This window comes from Marmota monax, unplaced genomic scaffold (assembly GCF_021218885.2).
Source record: "Marmota monax isolate L192 unplaced genomic scaffold, Marmota_monax_Labrador192_F-V1.1 WCK01_AAM20220418_F8-fsc00035, whole genome shotgun sequence".
In the NCBI taxonomy this organism is placed as follows: domain Eukaryota; kingdom Metazoa; phylum Chordata; class Mammalia; order Rodentia; family Sciuridae; genus Marmota; species Marmota monax.
Genome location: NW_026691961.1, coordinates 11,218,419 through 11,239,636, shown reverse-complemented (window position 1 = coordinate 11,239,636; position 21,218 = coordinate 11,218,419). Strand labels below are relative to the sequence as shown.

At 43.3% G+C, this 21,218-nt stretch overlaps 1 protein-coding gene across 4 annotated transcripts in view; it reads right to left on the bottom strand.

The window, feature by feature from the left end:
• The window catches only part of Ubn1 (ubinuclein 1), a 30,693-nt gene that overhangs the window by 4,196 nt on the left and 5,279 nt on the right, over nucleotides 1-21,218 (bottom strand). For all 4 annotated transcript variants that reach the window (XM_046444670.2, XM_046444655.2, XM_046444661.2 and 1 more), the window contains 14 exons: nucleotides 18,261-18,347; nucleotides 17,715-17,810; nucleotides 17,062-17,196; nucleotides 16,282-16,385; nucleotides 15,132-15,570; nucleotides 8,650-8,720; nucleotides 7,259-7,388; nucleotides 6,991-7,109; nucleotides 6,659-6,787; nucleotides 6,334-6,477; nucleotides 3,776-3,826; nucleotides 3,635-3,677; nucleotides 1,391-2,611; nucleotides 201-450 (listed from right to left, as the gene is read on the bottom strand). In XM_046444670.2, the coding sequence (XP_046300626.1) occupies nucleotides 201-450; nucleotides 1,391-2,611; nucleotides 3,635-3,677; nucleotides 3,776-3,826; nucleotides 6,334-6,477; nucleotides 6,659-6,787; nucleotides 6,991-7,109; nucleotides 7,259-7,388; nucleotides 8,650-8,720; nucleotides 15,132-15,570; nucleotides 16,282-16,385; nucleotides 17,062-17,196; nucleotides 17,715-17,810; nucleotides 18,261-18,347 (3,019 nt within the window). The remainder of the gene's footprint in view (nucleotides 1-200; nucleotides 451-1,390; nucleotides 2,612-3,634; nucleotides 3,678-3,775; nucleotides 3,827-6,333; nucleotides 6,478-6,658; nucleotides 6,788-6,990; nucleotides 7,110-7,258; nucleotides 7,389-8,649; nucleotides 8,721-15,131; nucleotides 15,571-16,281; nucleotides 16,386-17,061; nucleotides 17,197-17,714; nucleotides 17,811-18,260; nucleotides 18,348-21,218) is intronic.

Below are 21,218 nucleotides of genomic sequence, written 5' to 3'. Positions count from 1 at the left end.
ACACGAACATTGAAGACAGAAGGGAAAAACAGCCCTGGCAGCCAAGAGCCCCAGACGACTGGCCAGACCAGTCTAGGAACCAAACCCAAAGGGGAGGGGCTCAGCATTGTCCCAGGGACATTCCCCATGGTCACACCAGACACACACAGGAACCACAGCACACCACAACACAGGGACAGAGACAGAAGACAGGTACTTACTGTGGCTGAGACCGTGGTGGAAGGTCCCAGGGGCTGGGCCTGTGACGATGGCATCCTTGGAGACCCCCGCTTTAGCAGAGGACTCCGCACTGAAGGAGAGCACGTGGAGTGGAAATGGGACAGGGGCAAGGATCCCCAGTGAGTTAGAGTTCACGGCCCCAGGCAGCTTGGGGTTGCTGGACTTGTAGGATGAAGACAGCAGGTTTAAGGGAGAGGAGCTGGTCAGCAGCACAGCCCCACCCGGTCCTTTCTGGGGAGGAAACATAGACAAGTGGTCAGAAGCCTGGTCCTGTTAACTCATAGCAAACCTAAGAGCGTGCACAACAGGCACACACATCAAATGCCCCAGAAAAGGCACTTTTCTATTCTGCAGTCCTGGAGAAAAGAACAAGGACAGTCTATGAAATGGCATGGAGTGCGTTCCAGGGCATAGGACACTAAAGGTGTCTCTTTGGTGAGGAGAGGAAAGACCACCACTGTGGATATCCACAAGTATGTGTATGCACCTTCTTAGACACCCATTTATTTTGCATATGTTTACTATGTAAATACACATATATTTGTGTATATTTGGTTAGTCTTTGTTTTTAAAAAGAAATAGGAAGGCTGAGGATGTAGCTTAGTGGCATAGCACTTGCCTACTAACTGTAAGTCCTTAGATTCAGTCCCCATCTCCCCAAGCTGTATCCAAACTTCTTATAGTTATCCCCCACCCTCAGCATTCACTAGTGCTGAATTCTGATAAATCACCTCTGACCTGCAGAATCCTTCAAAACCAATCAGAGAATCGTTCTCAGAAGGTATTGCTATTTCCAGGGCATGAAAGCCTTAGCACCTGACAGATGAAGGCATTTCCATCCCCTTTTCTGAAGAGATACACAGGTCAGAGGTGGAAGGAGGGAAGTTCTGTGGCTCATTGTGCAGGTGCAGACCCAGCCTCCCTACAGGCACAATACTGACAGCTGTTTTTGCTCCACTCACCCTCCTAAGAAGACAGGCAGGTTATCCTGGGCCTTCCTACTCCCAGAAAAGGGAAGACTGAGCAGGAAGCTCAGTTCTCCATCCAGAGTATGAGCTCACTATTCCCACCTGACCTTCAGCTTCAGATCACATTCTCCACTCAGGGCAAAGCAAGTGGCCTTGTCCCTGAGTCCCCAGGGGTGGGACAGGCTGCATGCTGGGATACTCACTGGCAAGGAGGTAGATGATGTCACACTACTAACTGTGGCGGGCTTCAGGGAGGAGGTCAGTAACTTTGCCACTCCCTGGGTACCACCACCGGAATCTCCATTTGGACCACCAGGAGGGGCTACCAGGGTCAGCTTCTGGGAAATAGGTGGTTTCTTCACTGCCGAGCTTGGGACAGGCTGGTTGGTGGACTGTCCTGTGGAAGGAGGCTGTATGCTGGGGAGCAGGGTCCCAGAAGCAGAGCTCTGCACTCGGGTTCCTCCAGAGGAAGAGCTGCCAGAAGAAACCCCATGTTTGGAGATAGAGCCAGCAAATGGATTATTCTTATAAGATGGCCCCGCAGAGTTGGCTGGGTGCTGTTTTGCTGGGTGGCTCAGGGCAGTAGAGGACGAGGCTGGGGTCTTATGAGAGCTGCCACTGGAAGATGGCGAGCCTCCAGAGGAGGTTGGTGTGGGGGGATGGAAGCTCTGGCCTTTGGCTGCTGTCTTCACTAGCTGCAGAAGGGAACGATGACACTGTGGGGAGGAAGCCTTTGGGCCTTGGAGTTTACTGACAAATGGAGCTGGGGGCGTGAAATTTTTCTGCTGCTGAGTGCCCGCATGAAAGACTTTGACTTGGGGGCCAGGTACTGGAGCTGCCGCCTGGGGTCCATGAGACGTCCGTGGCAAGCTGTGGTGCTTTGCTTTGGACTGGTGTACTTCTGGCAGGCCCTTGCTGAGGGGAGCCTGGCAGGACAGCTCTTTGTAGCCAGAACTCTCTGGTTTTTTCTCCTGAGAGGATTGCCCCAGTGCTAGAGCCTGTTCAGCCAGAAAATTTAGGGGTGACTGCAGTGTGCTAGCGGGTGGTGGTGCCGAGGGGTTGGGTTTCACAAAGTTCCTTTTCTCTTCCGCACACAAAACACCTGTGACTTTTTCTGCTGGTGCTTTGGAGGGTGCAGCCATTGTGAACTCAGAGCTCCCAGCCACTCTGCTATTCAACACGGCCAGCTCCTTGGACACGGCTTCCATTGAGGCTGGATCATGGCCCAAGTCTTCATCCAATGAGTCCTCCAGGTTGACAGGAGCAGGGTTAGTGAGGCCACCAGACACCTGGGATGGGGGCTCCCTACTCGTGGACCCAATGTTCAGGCCTCCTCCCTGGTGTTCCGATGGCAAAGCAGTGGAGCCAGCCATCTGTCCTCCTGATGGGATGGAAGCCTTTTTATCAGGCTTAGCAGATGACTCCTAAATGAAAACAGAAATGATGACTGTTTAGAAATGTCCAAAGATGCCAGCGCTGGCCTGTTGTGAGGACATAAATGGGAACAACTCAAAGATCTGAGATTCCTGTATAATTACAAAACAAGGTGTGGACAGAGCAGATGTCAAGCCTGCCTTGTCTTAGGCACCCTTTGGTATGTGTCTGGCTGGCTGGGGCTGGCTTTACCCCAGTATGTTTTGTTGCTAAGGACATGCCCAGTCACAGGGAAACTTCTCTTTTCTGTTTCTAAAAAGTACAAGACCTATGCAAGAAGACACACTGCCTAGTGGCATTCACACTGTCTTGAAGTGTTCCTTGCTGCAGACTGACACATGGCATAAGAACTATCTTAAATTAGCTTTCTTTTCTCTTTGATTTCTCCCAGCACCCATCTCTCCTCGGTCCTTATAGGACTAGGAAAGGAATCTATCCTGTCACTCCTGCACCTCTGATACTTACCACAGTATGTCTCAGACACTGTAGAAGCTTGGCAGATACTCAGGAACAAATGACTGGCACAACTTATTCTCACGATCTCTTTAGGTATGGCTAAGGGGACCACCAAGTCTTAGGAACTGGTAAGAATATGGCAAGTAGCAATGTTCTTTACACTGAGAGGTCTCTGAGCATCTTGCACTCTGGCAGGTAGCCCAACAGTCGCCTCTCCTTTCTGCTGTTGCTCCAGGCTACACTGCACTTGGCCAGGAGTGTATCTCGGCATACGACCTTCACAACTGAAGGGGTGCTTCACTCCTCAGAGGGCTTCCAAAGACCCCATGTACCCCACAACAACCCCAGAAACTGGGCCAGCTAGGCACTGTTTTATAGACTTGAGCCTGGGGCAGGAGGATTGAATGGCCCATGCAGGTCTCTGCCCTGGTTCAAGAATAGCTATTCCCCTAGACCAGTGAAACTCAACAGCTGCCATGGTCATTTAAGAAGTTTCCTGGGCACTGCTTGCAGGGAGAAAAGGACAGCCAGCATATGACCTGAGCAAGCTGACTCACCTTCACCTTGATTTTAGAAGGGGCCATTACTTTCTTCTTGGCTCTGTTCAAAGAAATAAACACAGGGAAGGTTCAGAGGAGATCCACAGAAAGAGATAAAACAACAGTGTTCTGAAAAATGAAAAACGCCAAGACACTCACAAAATTGATGTCAGGTGTCCATGGCCTCGTCGACTCTCCTTAAACAGAGTCCTGAAAGAAATAGCACATGGCATTCTGTTCACCCTAGACACCACCATTCTATTTCCAGAGCTTTTCTAGCAACTCTGGTACTTGGTGGCTGCTCTTAAATCCAGTTGACTGGTGAGCTGAATTCCTGTTGAGAGTCCAAAGCAGCCACACTGGTGGGATGGAAGCCTTTCAAAAGCCCATCAAAAGCCAAGAGTATGGACTTTATCAAAAAAGACTATGGCTCTGTCCCTGACCTCATGGCCACCTTCTCCTAGGCAGAAGCACTTTCCTTACTGCCTATCCTTGACACTGCCAAGAAGAAAATGTGGGGTGAAACTCAAAACAAATTTCTTCATACAAGTCCAACCTATAAGAACAGAACAATTCCCAAGGCTTTATGATTTGTGCAAATTACAAATAAATAGGGCCCAACACAGAAAATCAGCCCTAGCTAACTTTCCCTGCCCTGTGTACAGCAGACATATTCCATTTGTGGGAAGTGACACAAAATAACCTCTACAACAGAAGCCTGGTATTTAGCTCCAGGAAGATGACAATCCTGCTACTTGAAAATGAGACTTTTGAGGACCATTAAGAAGCACCCATGGATGGATTCAAACTAAAAAGCTTCATCTCAACAAAAGAAACAATCAGTGAGGTGAGTAGAGAGCCTACATCTTGGGAGCAAATTTTTGCCACTTGCACATCAGATAGAGCACTTATCTCTAGGGTATATAAAGAACTCAAAGAGCTAAACACTAAAAAAAAAAAAAAAAAAAAAAAAAAACAATAAGTGGGCCAAGGAACTGAACAGACACTTCTCAGAAGAGGATATATAATCAATCAACAAATATACGAAAAAATGTTCATTATCTCTAGCAATTAGAGGAATGCAAATCAAAACTCCTCTAAGATTTCATCTTACTCCAGTCAGAATGGCAGCTATTAAGAATACAAACAACAATAAGTGTTGGCGAGGATGTGGGGAAAAAGGTACACTCATACATTGCTGGTGGGACTGCAAAATGCTGCGGCCAATATGGAAAGCAGTATGGATATTCCTTGGAAAACTGGGAATGGAACCACCTTTTGACCCAGCTATCCCACTCCTCAGTCTATACCCAAAGGACTTAAAAACAGCATACTTCAGGGACACAGCTACATCAATGTTTATTGCAGCACAATTCACAATAGCTAAACTGTGGAACCAACCTAGATGGCTTTCAGTAGTTGGATGGATAAAGAAAATGTGGTATATATACACAATGGAATATTACTCAGCAATAAAAGAGAATAAAATCATTGCATTTGCAGGTAAATGGATGGAATTAGAGTATATAATGCTAAGTGAATTTAGCCAATCCCCAAAAAACAAATGCCGAATGTTTTCACTGATATAAGGAGGCTGATTTATAATGGGGTTGGGAGGGGGAGAATGGGAAGATTAGACAAAGTCTAGATAGGGCAAAGGTGTGGGAGGGGAAGGGACTCGGTATGGAGGTAGAAATGAAGGTGTAATGAGATGAATATCATTACCCTAAGTACATGTATGAAGACATGAATGATGTGAATATACTACTTTGTATACAACCAGAGATATGAAAAATCATGCTTTATCAACATAATATGAATTATAATGCATTCTGCTGTTATATATAAAACAAAATAGAATAAAAAATTTTTTAAAAAGTACCCACGAAGCCAGGCCCAGTGGCACACACCTGTAATCCCAGCAACATGGGAGGCTGAAGCAAGAGGATCACAAGTTCGAGGCCAGCCTCAGCAACTGAGTAAGGGCCTAAGCAACTTAGCAAGACTCTGTCTCAAAGAATAAAAAGGGGACTGGAGTTTTAGCTCAGTGGTAGAGCACTTACTTTGCAAGTGTGAGGCACTGGGTTCAATCCTAGCACCACATAAAAACAAATAAAGGCATTGAGTCCATATACAACTAAAAAAAAATTTTAAATAAATAAATAAAAAGGGCTCAGTGGTTAAGCATCCCTGAATTCAATCCCCAGTATCAAAACAAAAACGAAAATAAAAACCACAAAAAGAAGCACCCATGATGGGTAGTGGTATATGCCTGTGACCCCAGCGACCCAGGAGGCAGCAGGAAGATGGCAAGTTTTAGGCCAGCCTTAGCAACTTAGTGAGACCTTATCTCAAAATAACATGTAGCTTAGCAGTAGAGCACTTTCCTAGTATGTTCAGGTCAATCCCCAAAACTGCAAAGAGCAACCAGAAAAAGTAGTACCCAAGATGAATCCATCTCTCAACCTCTGGCAGGAGCCATTATGTCAAAACAGGAAAGGGCACAATAAGCATGCAGCCAATCCTGAGCCACAGAAGGGTGAAGAATGACAAGGACAAAACCCCATAGGGAACTTTCTCTCTTCTACGCAAGACTGACAACAATCTTTCCTAGCTTCTATTATCTCCCCGAATTACTCAGGTGACATCAGATTTGAGTCAATTGGACAGTGGCTCCTTGATGGCACAACTTCCTGTCTGATCACACTGACCCTCACCTGGCCTGCATCCAGCCTTTGGGCCAGAGAGGCTTGACCTCTGCATCCAGAAAGGCCTTCACGCAGTCCTCCCATGCCTGGGCCTTGTTCCTCTCCAGATCATGGCTTTCCAGTTTGATCTTCACCACTTGGCACAGCAGTTCCCTGAGAAGTAGGCAGAAATCAGAAACTTGCAACCACCCAACTCTTCTTCAAGCTGTTAATCATGTGCTTTCAGCTGTTCTGATGAAAGTAAATGATCCTAACCTTCACTAGCAGTATGGGGACATGCTCAGAAACTGGCCCACAAACCCTCCAGTGAGGCAAGGTCCCAGCTTAGGCACACCTGATTTCATCATTCCACTGGAATTTCTTCCTTGGTCCCATTATCCTCCTGCCACCCTTTTCTTCATCATCTTCCTCATCAGAACAAATCCGTTCTCTCTGCTCCTTGTCTTTTTCCTCTTCCAGCATCCTACACAAGGAAGAGAAAGAAATGGACTCCGAAGTCCTCCTCCTCGCCTCTTCCTCCTCCTCCCTACTTAACTGGGACTTCTAAGATCAGACAGTGAAAATGCTGAAGAGCCAAGAGTCTGGTTTGAAATGAAAGTAAATACTGAGAGGTGTGAAGAGAAGAGACAACAGGATAATGGTGCACTAGGGCAAAGAGACACTTACTTAGCGACCTTTGCTTGCGTGTGTGCCTGGCACTCATCCTGGTACTTGGCCACCTGCTCAGGCATTGCCCTGCCAATGGCTTCCTTGAGCTTCTGGAGAGGCTCCTTCAGGCGCCCACCCTGCAGAGAGCAGGACACAGCAAAGTCTTGTTCACACACCAGACTTACACCAAGGAGACACAACAGGGTAATCAAAAGGAAGCAGTGCAGCTACAGATAGGGCTCTGTACTGAGTAGCCACCCCTCAGCTGGGCCCCAAAACCACACACCTGTTCATAGAGGTGAAGTTTTCGAGCACGTTTAACCAGAGCGTCCTTGCTGCAGGGCAGGAATGAAGAGAGATAGGCATATACCCCAGAACGGATCTGGCTACTCAGCTCCCGAGTTTGCACCTCTATGCTGAAGAACAGAACAGAGTCATCAACGGCCTGCAGCTCACTGCAGCGTCTCTCTTCACTAGATCCGCCTACATGGTGAGGCCAGCTAGGGGCCAAAAGCAGGTCCAACCTCATCCTGTTGGGCCACACTGCAACTGAGTGGCCAAGGCAACAAATCTTTGGCAATCAACAAACAATTCCCAAACTTGGCTAGGTAAAGTGGGTTAAGGCTTTTAGGTCAAGGACAGGACAAAGTCAAAGGCAGTCAAGAAAACAGAGCCCAAGAGAACAAGATCCACGTACAAAATTTCACAAACAAATATGACATAAAAGCTATCAAGTGGGAAGTAATGAGGTACTTGGGGTTGACAGGAAATACTTTCTGGCAGTGTTTCTTTTTTCCAGTTCCCAATTCTCTCCAAGACTATGAGGTCAAGGAAATCCTCACCCCCTCCACTTTCTCCAGCTGAATAAGCAGAAAAATATTCTCTTCAATGCCTTGAGCTTTCCATATTTGGCACGCTCAAGTGGGTTCCTTGTTGACACAAACACAAACCTCCCATCCACCCTGACCCTCAGGTACTCTTTGTAGCCCATGATTCCTGACCCAAGTAGCCAGTCCAGATCTTGGCCAGGGCAAGGCCATTTGCTGAACATTCCCAAGTCTTGACAACTATTCTTATATTAGCAAAAATTTCAGTTGTTGAGCAATAACCTTCTCCTGCTACATAATGCAACTGCAACCAGTGAAAAGCTGCAAACCTGAGGGCCAGATATGTTTAGATTTACGTTTGTTTTTGCTTTTTAATCCATTTCATACAGTGCAATGATTCGGGGGTTTCAAGGTTTGGAAGAAATGTGACAGGAATGAGGTACTCTGGCATTGAGAGCAGAGAAAGAAGAAAAGGAGAACAAATACTGAGGAACACTCCAATACAGAGCAGGCCCTGAGGCCACCACTCAACCTTCTGGATTCTCAGGGTCATGCAAGCAACCCCTTCTCTCTAGTCTCATCTTGCCCTTGACTCAAGAAATCCTCTTCCAAAAGTCCAGGACTGTATATATAGTATCTAATAAAGCCTTTGGCCAAAGATTAGTAAGATCTATCATTCTTGGAGACAGGTATTTAGTGTCCCTGTTTTATTTAATGAACAACATCAATAAAACTATATTAACCCAAGTCCTCTAGTTCATTGCTGGTCAGCAATAGTCCCATGCACTCCTGGCCTGCCCAACCCAGGTGTGTAACAGCAGATATGGACAGACAGACAGATGATACTCACTCTAGTAGGATGCCATTCATATCCTGGGTGAAGAACTTCTGTCTGCTCTCTCCCTCGGCAGCTCTGGCAGCCTGGTTCACAGCAGACAGTAACAGCCATTAGAACCTGTTACCCACGCATCCCATACACACCCCCGCAGGCACCAGTCACTGCTCCATAAAAGCACCTGTCAATAAAATCCTCCCCAACACTTTCCTGAGTCTACCCAAGTCCCGGATTAAGGTCACCTGTGATCAATGCTCTATTTTTTTCAAAGATGCTGCAGCATCTTGAACTGTACATCCCAGGACTTAAAACAGCAGTCACATAAAACAAAGCCACATAGAAACAAGCAATCCTGAGGCATCTGGTCAGAGGCCAACTCTATTAACTCCTGTGTCCAGACTCTATCATAAACTACACAGTTAGTTGAGATTTCCATACATTAACAGTATAAAAACAACTAAGAACTTCAATAAACCTATAAGATAAAAGCTTTTATCCACCAAAAATAACAATAAAAATAATAATGTATAGCTTTAGCATCTAAGGTCATTATCATCTTTTGAAACTTCTATTCTACTTAGGGTAGACACAAATTCTCCATCATCCAGATCACTGGAATGACATGCCATATTGCCTGATATGACAGGAATTTACTAGACTGTCTTCTTTTGCTTTCCATGAGAACACAGTTTATAACCTGGAGAGCAGCCTGGAGACCTCTAAAGTATCCTAATGGCAAACCATGCCTTGGTCAGAGAAGATGGCCCTCACAAGTAGCTCCATGTGGGAACCACCCATCAAACCACAATCTCTGGAGACAAGACTCAGGAATATGTATTCTTTAAAAGTAGCCCAACCATTAGAACTCTTTAAATGTAACTCTGAGACCCAGTGATCTAAACAAAAGGGATGCTGATTTTCAGGTTGTAGGCAAAATACAATTTCTGAAATCAGACATGATATGTAATAATGACAAATGGGTGATAAGGTGACTGTCTAGAGAAAGGGATAAATCCTGATCAAGCCTTCCACCTTCCTCTAATTGCACCTGCTGGGCCCTTCCAACCTCTGACTCCATCTGTCTGCCCACTAGCTCTTCCCTGTTGAAGGACTCCCAAGTTTCTATCTAGAACTCACTTCTTCCCATCATTTCTTTTCTCCTCATGTCTTCAAAATAATATACACACATGAAAGTCCCTCAAATCTAAACCTCTAGGGCTGGGGCTGTAGCTCAGTGGTAGAGCACCCGCCTTGCACATGTGAGGCACTGGATTTGATCCTCAGTACCACATACGAATAAATATTGTGTCCAACTACAACTAAAAAAAAAAAAAAAAAATCTATACCTTAAAACCCCTGTACCCTCTCTTCTAAGCTCTGGACCAGGATTTCCAATTACCCCTGTGAAGGGGTAATCCTCTGATATGCAAACTCAGCTTACCTAAAACTAGACCTGCCGGCTTTTGCTCATACTCCTGCTTCCCTGCTTCTAATATCTGCACTCCAGCCTTCTTGAATCCTCCCATTCCTTCCTTCATATTCTTTCAGTGGCTTTGACCAACTCTAGACCCAAACCCAAATTCCTTCTCATGGCATGCAGGGCACTCCAGGATCTGGCCCCAGCCGTCCACTATAACTCCCATCTCCTACCACACTCTAGGGGATTCCACCAACCAGCTGCTCACCCATCCTCAGCTCTGCCCTGCCTTCCCCACAGGTTGATCAACGTTGTAGCCTCCAGTCCCAGTCTTATGTACCCTCAAAGAGTTTCTCTTTTGACTCCTGATTGTCCACCTAGTCATCTAGTCAGCCATCTAAAATGGCAGAGTGTTTCATCCTGCTCTGTGCCGCAGCCCACTGTCTGCATAGGTATCATCCATTTACATAACATGCTCATGGAGGACAAGAACTAACTCTCATTGGCCCATACATTCCTCACAGCTGCCTACCAAATAATAGATACTTAGTAAACATTGGGAAGTGGATATATGGATGAACAAAGGAATGAACAGATACCGCCATAGAAAGGCAAACTAGATGAGGAAAAGCCTAATGCTGTCTAACCAAAACTAACCTGAAGAGCTACAAAACTCAAGTTTCTAAAGATGACTTGGTTGAAGGACAGCCCAGAGGCCTTGGATAAAAGGTGTGACAAGGATGGATGGATGATGGAAGAAAGAAAGGCATGGCTTTTAAACTTTACATCCATGTGTAATTTCTTACACTTTCAGCATTCAGAATTTCACCTTAGAACTTTTAAGGTACTGCAATTACAACATTAGTTTGAGAAAACAGGAAAACTAAAGCATTCTTTTGATTCAACTACTGCTAGTTCTAAGATCCAGATCCTCAATTAATTCAATCTAATTCCTTCAACATGTATTTTAAAATGCCCCACTGTTTGACAAACCCATCAACAGTCTTTTAAATAAAATTTGTCTTTATTTTAAATAAGGTTTATATTTCAGTACCAATCAACCTTTTCTCCAATACTTCAGAAGTTTTCTGCCTACATAGTCTTTAAAAAGATTTTCTTTCTGAACTGTCTTAATTGCATAGATTGTCCTCAGAGGGTCTGGTTTCATACTGAAGTTAATCAGTCAAAACACTGCATTTTAAAATAAATTTAATTAAAAGCAACTGGATAGATATCTGATAGTCTATCAGAAATAAGTGAGGCCCCTTGCCTGAGATATTGTATAAATTAATCAATCCTAAATTAACTAGGAAATGAGGTTAAAGCAAACACCTTGGTCATGCTGACTTATAACAGTTCCAAGATATATATATATATATTTTTTAAAGAGATGGGGATCTTTCTATCTTGCTATGTTGCCCAGGCTGGCCCTGAACTCTTGGCCTCAAGTAATCTTCCTACATCAGCCTCCCAAATTAGCTGGGCTATAATCACATGTCACTGTGCCCAGCCTCCAAATGCCTTTTTAAAAATTTTTTTTTGTTGTTGATAGACCGTTATATTTATTTATTTATTTATATGCAGGATGAGGATTAGTCAGCAGTAGAGCACCCCTGGGTTCAAGTTGGTTTTTTTTCCTACCTTATTGTCTTTAAGTCCCTCTTTCCCTGGACTTCTGGGGATGCAAGGGTTGTAACTCAGTAGGAGGGTAAAGGTGTGGGTGCTCGGGACCTGTTTCCTTTCTGTTCTTAATATCATTCCCACTTCATGCCTAACTAAAGAGGACCAAAGAAGACCTGGGTCATATGTAAGAACCAGGCTGAATAGCTGCCAAACTATATCAAGACAATAATCTGAGGGGGTGTCAAAGTTGAGCTTTCTCAGCACCCTGTATGTTCCAACCATTTATACAAAAGACATCTGTAATCAACACATGTTAATACAGGGCAAGACCATCAAATCACTATATTCCCTGGATCCAAAATGTACAAATGAATAGAAAATGAGAAATAAGCTAACACGAGAAAACAGTGAATATAACATGGACATCAATCAAGGCATCTCTCTTGGTGTATCTCTTTAATGTACGTAAGTTTTCAAGATTTTTTTTTTTAAGTTTCTCACTTAGAAAGTAAATCTACTTTTTGCTTTCTATAAAGAGTGTGTTTTTCCCTAAGAGATCACTACACATCAGAGTAGAATCTACTATGCACTGTGGTAGATTGCAAACAGGAGCACAGATTGTTCTCATGGAGAAATGCCCCCCAGAGAGCAGGTCCTAGGCTCCCCAACCCTTTAATCTTGGCTGCTCTTATGACTCACTTTGACTAAGAGTGTGGCAGAAGCAGTGTAACACATATAACCTGTAAAAGCCAGATCTTATGGCCCTAAGAATTCCACTTCCACGAGATGCTGCCACAACCAAGATCACCATGCCCTGAAGACGTCCAGGATAAAAGGCCCAAAGGAAAGGGAGGTCTGGTCAGCACCCAGTTAACCTGCCAGCTGAATGCAGCTGCAAGACTGAGCCATGCCAGGCATGGTGGCACATGCCTGTAATCCCAACACTTTGAGAAGCTGACGAAGAAGATTGTGAGTTCAAGGGTATCCTCAACAATTTAGTGAGACCCTCAGCAACATAGTGACATCCCTATCTCAAAATAAAGAAGAAAAAGGACTGGGGATGTAGCTCAGTTGTAAAGTACCCTGGGTTCAATCCCCAGTACCAAAGGGGTATTTAAAAAAAACAAGAGTGAGCCCAAGCAGGATCAGAAGAGAAACTACCCAGCCAGCCCACAATCAGGAGAAATGAATAACTGTCAAAGTTTTGAGGTCCTTTTTAAAAAGGCAATAGAAATGGATACATTATTACCTAGGGTCAAGATTTTAAATCTAACCAACCTATTATAAAAATAAACAAGGGGAAAAAAGAAAAATAAGGGGAGTGAAAAATAAAGTGAGAAACACATAACACTGCTAATGATAGTTATACACATCAAATTTAATTTAAAATTAATTTAAAACGCAATATCTTTCAAAATCCAGGACAGAGTTCCTTATTAAGGATCCAAATATCCCCATGCAACTTTTGGAATTGTATGCAGTTTTTGTGTACAAATGCCTTCTTTCCCTGGGAAGATTACCTTTCCTAGCAAATTCTCAATAGGGCCTGCAGTCCAGAGCATTTGTGTACACATGTGGGGGTTCCAGGTGCCCCAAGTGCAGGGGCCCTGCTGGAATAACTTTCTATAATAAGCCTTCTTTTTAATGCAACCATTAAAAATAATGAGGGCTTTATAATAATATTTATTAAGTGAAAAAAATCATGAAACAATTATTCACAACTATAATCACAACTGCATAAAAACATACACAGAAGCTAGAAAGGAATATGCAAAGTGAAATTGTTTTTCAACTGGTGGGGTAATAGATAATCCCCACACACTTCCCACCCCATTTTCCAAAGTTTCTTAATGCAGGAGCAGGGCGGGCCAGATGAAGATTAAAGTGTCAATTTCACCCTTGAGCACTGTATTTTCAAACCAGAATATCAAACTCTACATTCAGCATCTCTAGGACCCAGGCCCACCTTGCCTACGGAATCCTGAACCCTTGTCTGTCATGCCCAAGAGCAATCACTCAAGAGGAAGCTTGCCAGACAGGGGATCCACCAAGGGAGCTTTCTGGCACCACAGTCCCATGCTGTTTCAGGTTACAGCATTTTGTTCCACTTGATGTGCTCTGTGTTTCCCAAGAGATTGAAATAATAAGTAAGCACGCTAGAACGCAACCTATGGTGGGAATGAGGACGTATCCAAGAATTCTATTTTGACTTTTCTCTAAAAAAAACACCTGGCTACCATCACATAGTCCTTACTTATTTAACAAGACTTTCAGAAACTATAAAACAATTTGATTACAAACCATAGGAATGAAAAGAACAAAGTAATTTTTTTAACATGAATTCTGAGAGCAAATACAGGACAGTACACTCAAACATGCCAAGTTCAGGTTCAACTCCTTCCACCTCAATGTCATATTTAAGATACACTCTGAATCCCTGACATGGCACAATTCATTAAAATCATTACATTCAAATAAAACACTTATGCCCAACACTGCACGCAAGCTAAAAAGGATGAACTAGAGATTTCAATAAGATGTTTATTTGCTTTGTATACTATGTTCAGATATTTTCTGGAAGTGAGAAAATCATTTATAGAGGTGGTTGACATTTCACCTGCCCTGAACATAAAGGATAATTACATAGCATTGATTCTGATATGCTATGAGAATCACTAGTTCAGAACTACAGCTATTGAGTACAAACGACACTGAAACTGCAGTACAAACCACGATGCCTAAGGTAAAATGTTATTTTAACTAAAAGGTATTGTCATCATTAACTAATGATCCATGCTTGGTTCTAGGTAGTATTACTGAATTGACAGTCTCAGCACTTAGGGATGAATTCCAAATCGATAGAGAACAGGAGCAGCAACAGCTGATCTATGCTAAAGGTTGCTGTTGTTGTTAAGGGGCACAGACAACATTCAAGTTAAGCTCCTTTTTACTTAGCACCATGGAGGCATTCCTGTGATTGCTACCAACACGGATGCTGACAATAAGCAATTCGAGGGAGCAACCAAAACCCAGTGACAATTGAGCATATGCTCTATGTGTAACTTACATGTTTACAAACTTTAGTGCATTTTCAAAAGCTAATAAGATGAATCTCTCTCTCAGCTGCCTGATGTCAACATCAGTGTTGGTCTATGCACAAAAGGAAATACTGTGTGGGAAAGAAACTAACAGGCAGAAAAAGGAAAGAGAAAAATCTCCCAGGAAGAAAATAAATTATTTGGAAGAGAAAGAACCAAGAAAGGCTTAAATGTGAAGCCTGATGGGCAAAGCTGACACTGTTTTCCTCACTCAGGATGAGGAGAGGTTGGGGAAAGCTCACACTTTCACTGCCAACTCACTAAGGATTTCTTTGGGCATCGAGCTTCACGCCGTGCAGAACCAACACCAATCTGCCCGACCGCTTCCAGGAAAGCCCGGCCACACTGTGTCACCATACCTGAGCCAGCTCCTTAATGCGCTTCTCCAGGGGTGCTGGCAGGCCTTCGGGGAGGGAAGAGGGCTGCCTGAATTCCTGGTCCAATCCCACCCCAAGGGAATCGCTTCCATCATCCATATCTTGGAAAGGGCTTCCTTCTGGAGACTCACTGAGCAGCTGCTCCAAGTCCAAATCCGTCAGTGAGTCCATGGCAGTGGCCACCTGGAGCAAGTCATTGTCAGAAGTGGAGCCAAAGAGTGAGAGCAAGGGGTCAGAAGCACCCTCCAAGTCCCGCAGGCCCTGAGCTTCCACCGATGAGACCACTACAGGCTTATGCTCCTCCTCTCTCTTTTTCTGAGCCTCTTTCTCCTTCTGAAATTTCTTTAGCATCTCTTTAACACTTAAAGCCCCAGAATATTTCTTCTTCTTCTTTTCCTTACTGGCATTGAGGGCTGTGAAGCTGTAAGCAAGAAAGAAACTGGTTACCCAAGCTGCAGGACCACTCCACAGGGAAACTCAAGAGGCCTTCACCCCATCCCAGGGCAATGGTCTCCAGAAGAACCTCAGTCACAGTCCACCCTGTTATTATTCCTCCCTCCTCTTGGCATATGAAGCTCGTTCTTGCTGGACCAAAGCTTAAGAGTGAATACAGGTTAGCAACACAGAGTCACGTAATGCTAAATATCCAACGGGTTTTTAAGAACCACTGCCAGGCTGAAATAAAAGGTTGCAAAAAAAAGGGGAGGCACAAGAAAAGTATTTAAAGGGAGAAAGCAGGAGCAGCAGAGAACAGCAGCAACTTGAAGGCAGCTGGGGTAAGACCAAGTGAAGAAAAGGAAGCGTGACCATAGAAGACAAAGGGAAACAGCAGAGACAGAAGAATTGGGGCAGAGAGAAAAGTGCCCAAAAGAACGAGGAACGTCAGCAATAACATAGTCACAGAAATAGCTGCCGACACTGACAGGGGAACAGAGGAACGCTGGCTATCTGACACACAAGAGATGAGAGCATCTACGACTATGCCCAGATCAGCCCTGTAGGAGGTGAGAGGGAGGACAGGAGGGCCAGGCCCTGCTGCCTCTTCTGAAGCTGTGGGGGAGGTGAGTCAGCTCCTGGGTGTCCTGCCCTCACGGGTCAGACTTTATCCTAGCGAAAAGCTGCTGCCTCTCACCCGGCTTTGGAAAACTTGGACTTTTTCGATTTCTTCTCCTTGTCATAAGTGTCATCTTTTTTCTTCTTCTTTATCTTCTCACCACCTTCCTTCAACTTCCGCTTCTGAGAATCAAAGACAAGGCACAGTTACACAGCTCCCTGACTTAGGGAGCAAGTGCACTCACTACATGGCACTGGCCTTGCTCCGCCCAGGCATATCCTGAGACCTGTCTTTCTTCCTTCATGAACAAAAAGCTCTCAGAGCAGTCCCTGGACCACAAACCCATAGCATTCCCACCAGAGTGTGTCCTGGAAACACCCAGAGGGGAGACAACAGTGTCTCTCTGAAGCCTGAAACTGTGCTCATTTGGAATGGGCTGAGGTGAGCCCTATCTCTTGTTTTACACAATGGGCAATGGCAGACAGACCCTACAATATTCTTAGCCTAAGGGTGGCTTGTTTTCAGTGGGTGACACCCTGGGAACTGAAGTCCTCTACACATCCACAGAAGAGGGCCAAGCAAGGGTGCTACACATGCCTCACTCCACACCCTCACTGCTCCCATCCCCACCCCAAAGCCACCTCAACACACAACTCTGCTGAGCTTGCTGGGGCATCCATGACAAACATGATGACTGAGGGCTGACGGAAGCCCATTCCACATCGCCTTGGCACAGTTCAGCCTTTCCACCAGCCTCCTGAGCCATCCCAAATCGTCGCACACTTTGGAGTCACCCACTTATCTTACAGGGTCATGTAAAAAAACATTTCTGAAATACAAAAGCAAGCATGTTCTAACCTTTGGAGATTTTTTCTTCTTTTCTTTAATGAAATCATCCTCAGATTCGGATGCTTGTCTAAATTGCAGAGTTCCTGAGTTAATGTAAAATCCTCCATACTTTGTGGTCAAAGAAGCAGGAACAAGCTCATCATACTGAAGGGGAAAAACATACTGTCAGCTCCAAGTTCTGTTTTTAAAGTCCAAAGGCATAAAGCAGGTCTGAAGAGATGTACATGTGCTTCTTCTTCTGTCATACTTCAGACAGTATGGGAAGATAGCCCTCTCTCTCCCACCAATCACAGATGTGAGAGCTACAAAGTGTGATGGACAGAGTAGTCATATTTCTCAGATGAGGGCACCAAGGCCCAGGTCCAAGAGGACACTTCCTCTCACATCAGTGCTGCTCATTCCTCTCACTGAGAGCATGCTGTTCTGACTCTGCCCCCAGCTTCCCAGACACAAACTGAAGAAGCTAAGATGTAAAGGGTTGTTTGTTTTTTTTTTTTAATATATATTTTAGGTGTAGATGGACACAACACAATGCCTTTATTTTTATGTGGTGCTGAGGATCAAACCTGGGTCCCGCCCATGCTAGGTGAGTACTCTACCGCTGAGCCACAATCCCAGCCCGATGTGGAGGTTTTGATATTGCATTTTCATTAACAACTCACCGCCTCAGAGTTATCGATGAAGGAATCAGATTCATCATAACCATACCCCATGTCAATCAAGTCCTGTATTCGGTCTTTTCTACGTTTCTTTCCGCCCTAAAATTTAAAAGCAATAGATCACATATTTTTTGATAAGCACACAGAATTAAATATTGTCTTTGAATTTCATCAGCTGGTGATTAAAAGTGGTAAAGCATTGGGTCTTTCTCATCCCCCCTCAAAACCTCATTCTCCAAAGACCTCTGAAAATAGGACAATTTGTATTTGCATAAAATAGTCTAAGACAGAAGAATGAACTAAATGGCTTCTATGCTTCATGCCAAGACACTTCCTCTAAGGAAGTGTTCATTGGCCCATTTAGCTCACATACTAGCTCCTGTCATATGAGATTTCTATACCTTAGTGCATTTGTTTAATAACTGCATTCTGTTTTCTCTGAGTTCTATACTTATTTCCAGATCATTGTTGATTATTTCATAATCCACTAAAGAAACATGCCGTTTCCATCTAATGAGAATGTCTGGTTGTCCAAGAGAGAAATCTTACATATTTTTCTTCAAATTTCCGTGCAAGGGCTTCCACTTTATGCCTTTCCTTTTCTTCATCATTAAAAGGATCTGAGAGATCTTTCTTCTGCAAAGAGATCATTTCACAAAAGTAAGAATTAGCAAAAAAATTATTAGTTTGATTCATAAAACCTTCACTGACTACTCAAAACCTATACATAACAAACACTATTTTTCAGAAAAGACAAGGTAGAATACATGCTACCATCTTGTCAATGTTTACCTTGTTTAAAAAAGGAAACCTTTTATTCATGTAATTCAACAAAATTTGATTAAGTGCCTACAATCATCCATCTAGCGCTAGAGACACAGCAAAGGACCTTTAGATGGGGATACTCAACCTCTACAGAACTGTATGCAATATAGGTGATTATCTTTATAACCCTACAGTTTATTTTATGCACTTGAAAATGTACTAAGAAGAGGTCCACAGGCTTCACCAGAATTTCAAAGTAGTCAATGGCCCAAGAATGCAGCACAAGTTCTGGAGAGCTGTTTAGCAAAGCAGTCAGAAATGTACTTTTCCCAGAGATACCAAAGTCAAACCTGGTTCCCCTGTCTTTAGAAGCTTATCTGCAAGGGTCCATCATCTCTTCTTGTCCTTCAATTCAATACTCACTCAAAATATTTCCATGCAGTATACTTTTACTCTATAAGCTTATCCTTGCATTTTTCTCATCAAGTAAATTTTCCACAGTTGAGTCTTATGTGTTTTGGGCAAATATATATTAATTTTAATAAAAGACTCCTGTACTAAATATATGCTTTAAAACTTCAGAGTAAACCAAACCACTAAGACTTGCAAACACTAATGCTGTTTGAAAACAAAACTCTTATTCTACCCTCCCATCTCTGCGTACTAAAACCTACACACTCATAAATGATCTGTTAAGGGGGCTGGGGTTGTAGCTCAGTGGTAAAGCACTTGCCTGGCATGTGTGGAGCACTGGGTTCAATCCTCAGCACCACATAAAAATAAATAAACAAAATGAAGGTGCTGTGACCATCCACAACTAAAACCTACTAAAAAATAACAATAAAATAAATGATCTGTTAAATGACTTTCAACTATGTAAAATGGAATATTACACTACATACAACATACATACCACAAATGGGTGGCTATTAAAATGTGGTTATTTATATCATCAACTTTTTCTACAATGATCCAATATAACTTGGGTAGTTAAAATAATTTTAAGAAATCCCACCAATCTTGATTGAAAACCAATGAAGTCAAGGTGTGCTCCTTAATGCTTTGTAATAACAGTCTTCCAGTGACTATTTCCAAGCATAATAAAGATCCAGCTCTGTCCAAAATGGCATCCTGGATGTGAGTTCTTCTCTGCCCAAGCCCTCTGGCCTGTGTTTGTAGCCAGCTTAAACAATCATCACATTGTAACTTGTTACCTGTGCTGGTATAATTCTCCTAAAACATCTACAAGATTGCAAGTTCCTTTAAAGCTGGGACAGTGTCTTCCCTAACTCTGTATAATTCTCAGTGTCTAGCAGAGTGCTTCATGTTATAAGGAATACAAGCTAGACCCATAAACAAATGTGTCAAATTATATTATACATTTTTTTCTTTTGTGGTGCTGGGAAAAACACACACACACACACACACACACATGCTTGATCTACCACTGACCCATACATACTCCAGCCCAGGTTATATTATACTTTAACACTACAGAACAGAACAATAATGACTCAGAAGTCCTAAAACTTTAGTCCAGGAATAAATCCACTAAAACTGGATCCAAATTTCTCTGTGTATGCTCCATACATTTTTCTGCAATGGAGAAAATCATTTGGAGCCCACCAAAAAAGTGGGCTCTAAGGACTGGAGTTCTAATTTCAGTTGACCTACCAATCTGGTTTGATCCCATGTTAACCAACTCCTGCCACTGGTTGTTCCTCTCAATGAAGAGGATACCAATCCTACTTTGGAAAAGAGACAGTGAACAGATTTCAAGTAATTTCCTCTTATTCTGCCCACTGACCCTTATATAATAGGATAACCCTTGGTACAGATTCATTAGCTTCCATTCAGCCAATAAGATCTCAATCAAGGAAATATATTTTTTAAGCAAAAAAAAAAAAAAAAAGTGAGTGATGCTACTAACCAAATGTACTTCCTCCAATCAGTCCAAACATGAATTAGACTGAGTGAGCACTTAGCACGGAGGCACTGGGCTAAAACTTCACCAACATGATCTCATTACACTCTTAGTTTTGTGAACTAGACACTGGCCTTGTTTTCATTCTATCAAGAGCCACTTAAGAGACCAGAATGATGCAAGTGTACAGTCCTAACCTTTTCCTCAGAACCTAGCACAGTGCACTGGTAATACTGTAGGAGTTTTAAAATGTTCTTCACTCAAGCTCCTACTCATACTATATGATTCTATCTACACAAAAAATACAAAAACATGCAAAAGTGACCTTAGCTACTGGGGGTTGCCCTTGAGGGTCAGGGTGGTGCACTGCTGAAGGCAGGAGGGTTTCTAGCAAATGTTTCTAGTAAATGTTACATCTTGTGATCTGGGTGCAGGTTCCACAGTGTTGAGTTTGTGAAAATCCATCAAGCTGTGCATTTATCATATATGCATTGTTCTTAAATACATGACTCGAATAAAATTTATAAAAACTTTCTGAAATGTCAATGAATTGCCAAAACCATGATAATAGTTGAAGCCAGGTGATGGGCTCTGCTCTCCACTTTTATGCCTGTTTAAAAGCTCCATACTAAGGGTGGGGTTGTGACTCAGTGGCAGAGCGCTTGCTTCACACATGTGAGGCAGTGGGTTCAATCCTCAGCACTACATAAATAAGTAAACAAAATAAAGATATTGTGTCTATCCATAACTAAAAATTTAAAGCTCCATACTAAAAAGTAAACTAATTTGCTAGGAAAATAAATAGATAATTTAAAAAA